Genomic DNA, 12,365 nt, shown 5'->3' on the forward strand with positions numbered 1-12,365 from the left:
GGCTTTCCCTGTGGCTCAGCTGGTAAAGAATCCGCCTGCATTGTGGGAGACCTGGGTTCAATCTTGGGTTGGGAAGAACTCCTGGAGACGAGAAAGGCTACCCACTCCAGTATTCTGGCCTAGTGAATTCCATGGGCTATAGTCCATGGGGGCAAAGAGTTAGGACATGACTGAGCTACTTTGACTTCACGTCACAATACTAGGGGGTGGAGGGGAAATCTCCTTTAAATGCTTCTTGAAAGAATTCAATTAGCAATGCAAGACAGAGAAGATAAAAAGAATTACAGAAAATTGAAATCCATAGGAATACACATTCTGTTTAACAATTATATATTACAAGTAATGTTTTTAAAGAAATTTAGATTTTTCCTGAAAAACCTTTCAACTGGGACATTTTCAAGAACTAAAAAAATGCCCCATACCAGGCAACCACTAGAAAATGCAAAGATGACAGTCTTTATAGTACAGTATGCCCCCTATATGTGAAAGAGTTCCATTCAAAGAGTGCATATTCGTAAAGTCCAATGAAGTTACCCTAGGTACCCAACTAACACAATCAGCCATATAGCACCATACTGTAATAATTTCACACAAATAATACATAAAAAACACACTCACCAAAAAACATTTATAATCTTACAGTATCTTGAAAAGTACAGTAGTACAGTACAAGAGCTGGCACACAGGCATCTTTGAAAGCTTCCAACCTGACAGTTCATAGGTAGGGGACTTAACTGTTATGGAATCTTTCTCCTTACAATTAATGCTATAAAGGTTTTCCATAAGGAAACCAAAACAAGGATGCAGCTTTTCTCTTTCTCCTCTTTACCAGTTTGAGTCATTATAGACAGTTAACTGAAAATAAAGAATCTAGAAAAAGGAAATAATGTATTATTATTTTCTAAAAGTTCTAAATTTCAAGCTATGGCATAAGTTTAATTTGGGGACTCCAGACAAGGATTTGAGAAAACTTTTCTCTCATTTTCCTCTTCCTAATGACCGCTGATTACACCAGTCTTTCTGAAATAACCACATGACCTAAGTGAATCCTATCCCGCTAGCCCCTTAGATTTACAATAGTCCTCTGAGGTATATTTGACAGGAATTATTACCTTTGTGATTGATACAGGAACAGGTGTGTAATGACTTAGGCCAGTGAGAGAAGATACCAGGACTTTTCTTTGTGTACACTGTGCCAAAGATACTTTCTTTTCCTGCTACATATAAGCATGGATGCATATTGTCCCATAAACTGTTGATATGTACTTGATAAAATGATAGAGCCAGACATGAGGTGAAGCTTACCCCAAGGAAATCAGAGCAGAGAAAGAAACTGGTTCTTAATAACATACTTGAGGTGCCAGATGAAGATTTATTGAATTACCTCTGAACTTTTCAGTTATATTAGGCAGTAAATTCCCTTTATTTTTCAATCTAGTTGGTTTCTGATTTTCTGCTGTTTTCAACTTAAAAAGCATGCTAACTGATATGGTCATTATCTTCAGATCTTCATCCCACTGATATAGGTCCAAAAAGTTTATTAAGATTGGAGTCACAAGAAAGAGTAAAGAAGGATAGCCAAGAAACCCATCAGTGGGAGTCTCGAAGAAGAAAGGGAAAAAAGAGCAGAGGTATAAACTATACCTCTGGCCAGACTTGTTTGGACTCATAAAAAACATTCACTCCTTTTTAGCAAAACACAGTAATTATCACTCAAGCTGCTGCAAGGAATAGATGTATAGCAAGAGCCATGAGGAACTTACCTACCCTCAATAATCAGCTGGTGCAATCCATTATTACAGTAAATTTATACCACAATAGAGAAATAAGAGACAAAAAGGAAAGAGGAGAAGGCACACGTAATTGACCAACTCTCAGCTCTCTTGTCTTATTCTTCATACTTACTTTTGTTAAGCCTAAATTATCTCTCTTACTCTGTAAGTAACAGACAAGGAATTCATTGGCTTTGAATGACCATCTAAAGGTACCGTGGATCTCTGGGATGAGATAACTTCATGAGAAGTCTACTGGTATCTGAAGCAGGCTTGTCCTGGCTCACAAAGAGTCAATAAATTTTCAGAAATTCTGTGAGCTAGTAGTTAAAGTCAATGAACATAGCCACTATTAAAATTAAATTATATAAACTTAATGATTAGATAAATTGTATTAAAAAGAAAGCAATAGATACTCAGAAATATCACTTTATAATTACTTCTTTTTGCTATTATCAATGCTCTTGATGTTTTCTTATATCTATTATATCTGTATGGTGGAAATACTTTAGTATTGTATTACTACACACCTCTTCCCAACTCTGCATTCAGTTTCTCCTTGATGGTAGCTCAGACTTGTTCATAGTAAGAGAATTTTGCAAACTCTACAAACAGGCATTCCCCACCTAAAAAACCAGTTAAATATTCACTAACATACTAATAGACATAGGAACATTTAAAGTCAACATGTTTTGCATAAACAAACAATAAAAGACATAAACCAAATTTTCCAAGGTTTTTTTCCCCTTCCTTTCCAGTAGTTGAGTTTATGATGTCACTGGAGCTCGAGTTCCAGACCATCTATGAGTTGGGAAATCTAGCGTATGAACACTCATTTATTTAAATTTTCAGAGTGAAGAATTCTCTCAACTGAGCAGACAGAATCCAAGTTCAGCTGTTCCCTGCTCTTTATTGCAAACCTCTGCAGGGTCTTAACAGTGTGTTTTATCTGGATGCCTGATAAATGATATAACTTATTCAGGGTTCATATCCTTGCCCTGATGGATTAGAAGGTTGTCTTTGTGGCATTAGATCATCTATTGAAAATAATATTGCTAGACATACTTTCCTGTTGATGTCATTCATAGTGATCCAGAATTTTCCATTTATTCTTTAAAGATCTTATAGGACTTAATCCATTATAGCTTGCTGCTATTTTAGGGAGATCAGTGGTTATTTTGGATTAAATATCCAATTATAAAAAATATTAAAATATACCTTTAGGGTCTTGACCATAAGAAAATTAATTTCCACAAAAAAACTCCACATTTTCCAATCTACTAGAGATATTAAATAATTGTAACTAATATTCTTTATCAGATGCATTTTTTCTAGTTAGATTAAGATTTTAAATCTTACATTAAAAAGTTCAAAATTTTGATTTTTGAGTGTGCTTTCTTTCCACTTTAGCCACATTACTATGAGTACTGGAAACCAATTGAAAAAATGCATTTTGGTGGGAGAGGTATCAGTGGTCTTTGAAAATGTGATCTATTTCTTTTTCAAACCTTTCTTCAATATGTAGTCTTATGAGCAGACCCTGGATCTAAATTCTTACAAAAGGAAACATTCTTTTTTTCACATTTATTTCATAGGTTAACATTCTGAAACTTAGTCAGCAAGGATTTATGGATGCACAGATAGTTCTGTTTGTATTTTGAAAATTTTATCCTGCCAGTGTTATATATTTAGTTAGATCAGTGAGTCCAATTCACAGTTTATAAAGATATTCAAATAATTGTAGTAAGACAAAAATCTTTTAAAACTGTTTCCCTACGAAATTTACTAGCAGCTGCAATTCTGGTAGAATGGGCAAAGCCACAGACAGGGAGATAATTGAATCTGATTTACTTGAGAGTGGTCCTATCAATTTAGTTAAAAGCCTGCTTAAATCCAAGAGATCTCTGTATTTACACAGGACTCTTCAGCCTGCTTGCAGTTAACCTATATGCACTGAATAGTAATCCATAAATATACATCATTGCATACTGAAATATGCATATATACATGCTATATAAAAAAGTTAATAGTCCAGACTGATTTTGATTTTGAATAGTGCTTTAAAAGTCTACATTTGGTTAAAAGTTTACTACTAATTTCTAATAGTTTTCTCTACAAGAAAAAAGTTGGTTTTGAAACTCATCTGGAATTCCATATTTTCCTACTTTGTATCTCTTTGCCTTGATTTGAGTTCTAAACTATAAAGTTTTCAAAACTTTACTGTTAAAAGTATTGCCACTTATAAACTGTGTAAATCTATAAACATTTAAAAAATGAGATTACCAATGTATTAAAGTATGCAAATTGAATTACACTAACCAGTAATTCAACCAGAACTGTTTATAGGATGTACATCTAGAGTATGTTAAAGTGAAAAAGACAATAAAGAAATTAGGATGATGAAATTATGGCTAGAATTAAACATTATCATTTCAACTTTGGTATAAACTGGAATTTAGCCTGGTTCTCTGCTGCTACTTTTCTGGAAGGCCTTATTAGAGGTCTAGAAATCTATGGCAGATTTAGAAATATCCACGATTTTATAACATATTACTGCACACTGATTTTCAAAATAATGCATGATTTTTCTCAGGGTTATGAGAATGCTAATGTGAAATTTTAAACCAAAGAAAACTCTCAAACTTGTACATTGAAGCATTAGGGTAAGTTCTTTTTCTCCCCCAGACTTTTTATATTTGATCTGTGGTATTTAAGGCCTTCCTTGTGTCCTCATTTTTATACCAGTAACTTGATCACTTATAGTTTGAGATATGCTTGTATAGGAAAAGTAAAAGGGTTCCTCACCTTAGTCTTTCATCTGAAAGTTAAGACATCATGATTATGTGTCCCTGCAATTTGTGTCAGTATTATCATTGCCTTTGCTATTGGTGGGGAAACTCAAACACACATAGCTCAATACATTAGAGTCATGAAATTTTAAAAGTAGATGTCTCAACAAACCCAACCTCTTCAGTCTCAGGTGAGGAATTAGATGTCTGGTCTGGAACCCAGGGCTCCTGGTACCATATCAACAACAGCACTCCATTTAGAACCTGGCTTCCTATTTTCAGAACACAGACTAACCTCTTTTCCTGAAATCACAGGAAATACCTGCTCAGTCTTCTGTGCACTCTTACTGTTCACCAGCTGTTCACCAGTCATGAGGGAAGACAAACAAACAAACGAAAACATGCCCAAGAAGCCCTCACAAAACCAGGTGAGGAAGCTGTAGGGTCACTGAGACAGTAGTCTTTCTATTTCTGAAAGCTCTACTTCTTACATGTATTTGTGCTTAAAATCAGGGGCCAGCATACTCCCAGTTCTTACATAGTTTTAATTCCTTTTCCCCACCATTTCTGACAGAAGCCAGTTGTTCTAATGTGCCTCTCCTTCTTCCATTCTCATTCCCCCTTCTCTTTCTCTATCGACTTATTGCTTACTATTCATTTATCTCACCCCCTACCCTTCCTGGGTCTCAAATGAGTTCCTGAGAGAGAAACACGATCACCACTGGAGAATGGGTACAGCTTCAGGAGAAATAGCACAGGATTGGTGGGCATTTTCCCACCATTATAAGCAGTCTTTTCTTGTCTCCATAACTAATTCATGCACCAATAATGGCAAAATATTTCTGTGTTTTTGTCTCTTAGAATAGCACTTGTTAGACGGTAACAGCATGGCTCTGATATTTCTGTTTAATACTTATAGGTCTTGTATCACAGCTGTAGCACCAAACAGTTACTACCATCAGCTCTAACACTCCTGATGCTGATGGTGATGACCATGATGATGATCATCTGGAGGTGATGACGAGGACGGTCTGCCTTAGTATTAAGGGATGCTTTCTATTAATTACTTTTGAGAGTGTAGTATTTTTGCTTCTGTTACATAACTTGACACCAAATCATGATGGCTCCATAATGAGTGAACATTTTGGGGTTTGTTAGAGGCGGGGTCATCTTCATTTTTACTCAGGCAATCCAGTTCAATGTATTCTAGTCTGTATGGATAGGATTTTCCTGTGATTCTTTGAGGTTATTTCTCCTTAAGATTAAGTGAGTGCTGTGATGAAAAACTCTTCTTTTGATTCTTGTAGTTTTCTATTGGCGGATCTCAAGGCTCACTAACTATAGTCTCTCTCCCCACAATAAGAACCAGACTGAACTTCTAGTTCAGGTTTAGAAAGCAACCCATTTAGCTATCTCATTCTCACATTTCATTCTCCTCCTGGCTATATGTTTCTGAAAAGTAATATAAAAAATAAATGAATTATAATACTGCAAAAAAAAAAATCTTGATGCACAAGGGGAAGAGGGAATGGAAGAAGAATGTAGACTGGGAGAAGAACTTCTCTGATCATTTTTATAAAGGACAGTTCAGTCCAAATTTTACTTATTTAGTCTTAGAATTAAGATCAAGACTGTGGTATGCTTCATCATACATTATCCAGGTTTTTACTGGTGTGAAGTGTTTGAAAATTTGGAGGATTGTTCCTAAAAATGTTTTCTGTGCACTCCATGTCTCATTTCTGCCTCCTTAGGAAAAATGATGCCCATCTAATTCCACATCTCTAAACAATATGACATATACAAATAGTAAAGTTCCATGTAATATGTCAGAGGAAATAAAAGAGGGAGATTATTTAAATTACTTCCTAAAGTACTACAGCTATTTTAGTTGAGATGAGTTAAGAAAGAGTCTGTGATTATCCGTGTGTTATCTGTAGTACTTGACCTCCAAACTAAGGCAGAGCATGTGACTCTACTTAAGGGACTGGAAATCTACCCGTGATTTGGGAGGGAGGCTTTAGCAGACTTTACATGGCCAAGACCTGTTGGTGATGAGATAGTAGTTTTGAGAATTTTTTTTATCCCTTGAGATATAATTGTATTTTTTCTTTATATTTCATTTTAAAAGTTATGTTACAAAAAAAGAAAAAGATACTCTTTATAGGTCTGTATCAGTAATAGAGTAGAATTCAAAACATGATTTAAACTGGAAATAAATTAAAATGAAGGACTGATTTATGATTATGACATAATTAGAAAATGATAAATTATCCCAAGCCTAGTTTGAAAGTAAGTAAGTTTAGTTACAAACTCAAATGATTATCTGATTTTTGCCTTCCTGATCAGGGAAGCTGTTAAAACAATTTCAAGTAAACAACATGAAGCAAGAGATACAAAGAAGCATAAAAAAATGAAAAGAAGCATGAATTTTGGAAACTTACATTGGTACAAATTTAGTTCTGGGGTCTGATTCAGAATTATCTTCACTTATTCTAAGCTAACTCAAAATGATAGTTAAAACACAGAACTAAGTTGAATCCGCTATTTTATATTGGATGATTTTATATTACAGAAAATGAAAACAAACTTAATAACAGAATCCTTAAATATGACTACATTATGAGGGAAGCATCTAACACAATCTCTGATTGGTTCTATTCAGCTCACATTATGGAAGGTGAAGTATGAAAATGCTACACTTTGTACACCTGAAACTAACACAGCATTGTAAATCAGCTATACTCCAATACAAATTTAAAAGAGAGAAAGAAAAAAATGCTACCCTTATGCCTGCTCTCAGCTGCCTTCACCAGATCTCATTTCTTTAGGTTTCAGTATTGTTCAGGTAAAAGATCATATTCCTTGTCAATCGAAGGGAAGCAAAGAGATGCCCTGAAAACTCCACAGATACATTCTGGAATGGCTCAAATCAGCCCTTAAAGGAATCTAGATATTCTACTTATTTGCTTTTAAAATTGACACTATCTTTTGCTCAGTTTCTTTTATTCTTTTAGTCAAAGTTGAATTTCCATTACAACAATCAAAATGCAATATATAAAGTACTAGAGTCTAGAATTTTTACTAGAACTTAGAGAAAAGAGTGATGTATCACCTTACATCTTACATTAAAATTGTTTTGAGTTGTATGTTTTGAGACTATAGGAAATCTGTATTTTCCTAGAAATTATAAATAGTAGATTTCCACACAAAATGTCTTGGTAAATCAGTTACTAAATATGAAGACTATTTCAGTGTTAAAGAAGTTCACAATTAATATGAATTCTAATTTAACAACATTTTTTTTCCTAAAGGGATAGTAGAACAGATTTTGAATAATTTATACAATTTATGGTAAAAGAAATCAATATAGATCTTGTGGGATGGACAAGGAACACAAGATTTCATAAGACCTGTCTGAAAAAAAACAGAAAAAGAAAAAAATAAATGATCTGAGAGTGGTGATATTAACTTATAATGTGAAGTGTGAAAGGCAAGCCAAGCAGAATGTACATCAGCTGTCAGATTGCTTCATTCCTTTAGAACAGTTGTTCATCTGAAAATAGCTTTCAAATGAGAAAGGATGACTACAAAAGGATTAGTTACCATAGGCTTTTCCACACCCCCTGGAGCTCCAGGTTTGTTATGATAGAATAGCAAGAATTTAAAGAAAGTAAACTATAGAATATTAAATAACATCAGGAAGGGTCTACATTAGTGCTGAGCTGTGTTAATGCTATGAAGGATTGTCACTGATACCATTTCCATGGATTTCCTTCATGATGGCTGATGCTTGCTCTTTCCTCTGCTTCACCATGGTATTATGTGATAGCATGATTTTTTTTGTTCCCTGTTAAAAATAAAGAAACATTATTGAGGCAATGTGAAGAACTCATTTGCAATATTTTATAATCATCCTTTTGAAGGAGAGCATCTTTGTTCTTTATTATTGCTTTCCTTTGAAAGGCTTTAATACCATTCCTTGTTTGGTGACAGAGTATGCTATTCATTGACAGGCAATGTCACAGTGAACAGAGGCTGATTCTCAGTTCCAGGCCATCTTATCTATATACTAGTACAATCATTATTGGGCAATGAGAAGCAATGAAAGAGCTGGCTTCCTTTCCCCTTCCTTTCTCACTTTCACAGTTCATTTTAACCTGTCATTGCTTCCTTACTGGCCTTCAGTTCCAGCAAACTGTAAGAATGAAGACAGGACACCAGATTAAATAAGAACTCTTTGGTGGTAGCATTTTAATATTGGCATCAACCGCTGTCCTTTAAAGCAAAGAAAGCCCACTAATGAGTCACAGCTCTGAACTTCCTTGGACAATTGACTAATACAACATTTTAGGAAACGATATACTCACCTTGCTTTTCAGGAAGGAGGAATCCCAATTTGTGGAGGAAAGACTGGAGATGGACTATGGATGGCACTTGGGCCCGATGGTTTTTATCCTTGAGCCTGGGACGGCATGGTCCCTAGTTCTGACTCAAACTGGAGAGTGAGCCTTTCTGAAGAGACTGGCATCCAGCTGACATCAACTGACTATATATAGCACCAAATACTTCAGCTACTCATATCTTCCTGGCGAAAGGGAGGAACCAAGAAAGATTAGGTTCTCTCCATTGTGTTTCTATCTTGTGAGATGGTTGAATGAACATACAGAAGGTTTCTATGGACCACCTTCTGTTTAGCCCAAAGAGATTTTTTTAAATTTTGAAGATATAAGTCTTACATTGCATCCTAATCGAGGTGGCAAAAGATACGTACTTGAATTAGAACAGAATGATGGATTATTCACAAATTAAAGTGGAAGCACTGACAACAGTGTCTGAGGATTTCAAGAAGAAAGAAAGCAATATAGGGCAGAGCTATCCCTTAAATAATGCCATCCCTTAAGCAAGAGTGAGAACCTATGCTAACTTCAGAAAAATGGGTGATACTTGGGTGAAGTGAAGAAGCTTTTTGTAATGGGCATTAAAAGTTAAGCCTTGAATCTGAGTAAAAGTTTAGACTCGTAGCTGAGTCATGAGTCTTCCTGAAGAGACCCTGTAGAGAACAGTCCTACAAAATTGCCTGATCTCGTCAAGGTCTGGAGTCAAGTATTCCTGTTTGAGAATCAGGATAAGAAGTTGATAATGTAGGCCATCTTGGTTACCTTGCTGATCTTTGAACACAGGAGCATGTTCCTCCTGTATCCTTTTTCTTTTGCTATGTCCCACTTCCTGGAATACTCTCTCCTGTTACCACTTGGCTTACTCACGCATTCAGAACTCCTCCCAACTATTGATTCCTCAAAGTCCTTCCTCAGTCACCCTTTAATCACCCTCAGTCTAAAATACTACACAGAGCCACACTCTTGTCCCTTACTCTGCTTTATCTTTAAAATATTTTTGTATTAGTTTAGATTAAAATTCTAATGCATGTGACAGAGAACCCTAAAAACAGAAATTTCAAAAAGATGGAAATGTTTGTTTTTCTCACACATGAACTTTTCCCAGAGATAAATAATCTAGAGTTGATGTGATTGACATATTTATCAGGGGCTCAGTCACCTCTAACTTCTTGCTTCCTTGTCCCCAAAATGAAGACCCTTGGGCCTAAATTACTGCTTCAGCTCTAGTCAGCATGCTCTTATTTCAGCCAATGGGAAAAATTAAAAAGGAATGATATCTTTCAAACATAGCCTGATATGGCTCAGATCTCTGTTGTTTACATCCCGTTGGCAGGACTTAGTCACATAACCATACACAGCTCAAGAGAGGTTGGGAAATGTAAATTTTATGCTGGGTGGCCATGGACCCAGTTAAATTCAGAGTTTAACTTACTGACAAAGATGATAATGATTATTGGGTGACAACTCTCAGTTTTTGCCTCAAGGACATATCCACATTACTTTATCTCTATCAATCTATCTACCTATCATCCTTTTATCAATCTGTCTCTCATATCTCTTTTTCCTATTAAAATATGAACTTCCTAAGGACTTAGGTTTTAAATCTTCAGCAGCAAGAATTGTGTCTAATATATTGGTGGACATTCAATATTCATTTAATGAATGAATAAATGAGTGGTTTGGAGATTAATTGTAGAATGCATTTAAGGTTTGGCAAGAGTTTGGAATTCTTTTCCTGTTATGTCAAACACTTGGGGAAACAGAATTGTAATAAACAGTCACTTGATTATAAGATGATGGTGGCTACTAAAGGGATAGGTTTGTTTTGTATGCAGCTGAAGTAGGTGGCTGATCACAGGCTCGACAGTTCAAGGTAGTAAATGGTATGTTTCAGTTCATTTGCTCAGTCGTGTCCAACTCTTTGTGACCCCATGAATTGCAGCACACCAGGCCTCACTGTCCATCACCAACTCCTGGAGTTCACCCAGACTCACGTCCATCGAATCGGTAATGCCATCCAGCCATCTCGTCCTCTATCATCCCCTTCTCCTCCTGCCCCCAATCCCTCCCAGCATCAGTCTTTTCCAGTGAGTCAACTGTTCACATGAGGTGGCCAAACTATAGGAGTTTCAGCTTTAGCATCAGTTGTTCCAAAGAACACCTAGGACTGATCTTTAGAATGGACTGGTGAGATTCCTTGCAGTCCAAGGGACTCTCAAGAGTCTTCTCCAACAACACCACAGTGCGAAAACATCAATTCTTCGGCGCTCAGCTTTCTTCACAGTCCAACTTTCACATCCATACATGACCACTGGAAAAACCATAGCCTTGACTAGACAGACCTTTGTTGACAAAGTAATGTCTCTGCTTTTGAATATGCTATCTAGGTTGGTCATAACTTTTCTTCCAAGGAGTAAGCGTCTTTTAATTTCATGGCTGCAATCACCATCTACAGTGATTTTGGAGTCCAAAAAAATAAAGTCTGACACTGTTTCCACTGTTTCCTCATCTATTTGCCATGAAGTGATGGGACCAGATGCCATGATCTTCGTTTTCTGAATGTTGAGCTTTAAGCCAACTTTTTCACTCTCCTCTTTCACTTTCATCAAGAGGCTTTTTAGTTCCTCTTCACTTTCTGCCTTAAGGGTAGTGTCGTCTGCATATCTGAGGTTATTGATATTTCTCTCGGCAATCTTGATTCCAGCTTATGCTTCTTCCAGTCCAGCGTTTCTCATGATGTACTCTGCATAGAAGTTAAATAAGCAGGGTGACAATATACAGCCTTGACGTACTCCTTTTCCTATTTGGAACCAGTCTGTTGTTCCATGTCCAGTTCTAACTGTTGCTTCCTGACCTGCATATAGGTTTCTCAAGAGGCAGGTTAGGTGGTCTGGTATTCCCATCTCTCTCAGAATTTTTCACAGTTGATTGTGATCCACACAGTCAAAGGCTTTGGCATAGTCAATAAAGCAGAAATAGATGTTTTTTCTGGAACTCTCTTGCTTTTTTGATGATCCAGCAGATGTTGGCAATTTGATCTCTGGTTCCTCTGCCTTTTCTAAAACCAGCTTGAACATCAGGAAGTTCACAGTTCACGTATTGCTGAAGCCTAGCTTGGAGAATTTTGAGCATTACTTTATTAGCATGTGAGGTGAGTGCAATTGTGCGGTAGTTTGAGCATTCTTTGGCATTGCCTTTCTTTGGGATTGGAATGAAAACTGACCTTTTCCAGTCCTGTGGCCACTGCTGAGTTTTCCACGTGTGCTGGCATATTGAGTGCAGCACTTTCACAGCATCATCTTCCAGGATTTGAAATAGCTCAACTGGAATTCCATCACCTCCACTAGCTTTGTTCATAGTGATGCTTTCTAAGGCCCACTTGACTTCACATTCCAAGATATCTGGCT

At 36.3% G+C, this 12,365-nt stretch overlaps 1 protein-coding gene and 1 long non-coding RNA gene across 5 annotated transcripts in view; one reads left to right on the plus strand and one right to left on the minus strand.

Annotated features, from left to right (window-relative positions):
• MYOZ2 (myozenin 2) overlaps window positions 1-9,204 on the minus strand; it is a 37,390-nt gene extending 28,186 nt beyond the window's left edge. The window contains exons 1-2 of one of the 2 annotated variants that reach the window (XM_069593391.1): window positions 8,929-9,204; window positions 8,318-8,408 (exon numbers count right to left, since the gene is read on the minus strand). Coding sequence is in view for 1 of the 2 variants with exons in the window: in XM_069593390.1 (XP_069449491.1) it covers window positions 8,318-8,393 (76 nt within the window). In the remaining variant the exon portion in view is untranslated. The remainder of the gene's footprint in view (window positions 1-8,317; window positions 8,409-8,928) is intronic. The other variant, XM_069593390.1, reaches the window with a different exon arrangement.
• LOC138442276 (uncharacterized) overlaps window positions 1-12,365 on the plus strand; it is a 257,527-nt gene that overhangs the window by 52,556 nt on the left and 192,606 nt on the right. The window lies entirely within an intron of this gene.

Source organism: Ovis canadensis, chromosome 6 (assembly GCF_042477335.2).
Source record: "Ovis canadensis isolate MfBH-ARS-UI-01 breed Bighorn chromosome 6, ARS-UI_OviCan_v2, whole genome shotgun sequence".
NCBI classification, from domain to species: Eukaryota; Metazoa; Chordata; class Mammalia; order Artiodactyla; family Bovidae; genus Ovis; species Ovis canadensis.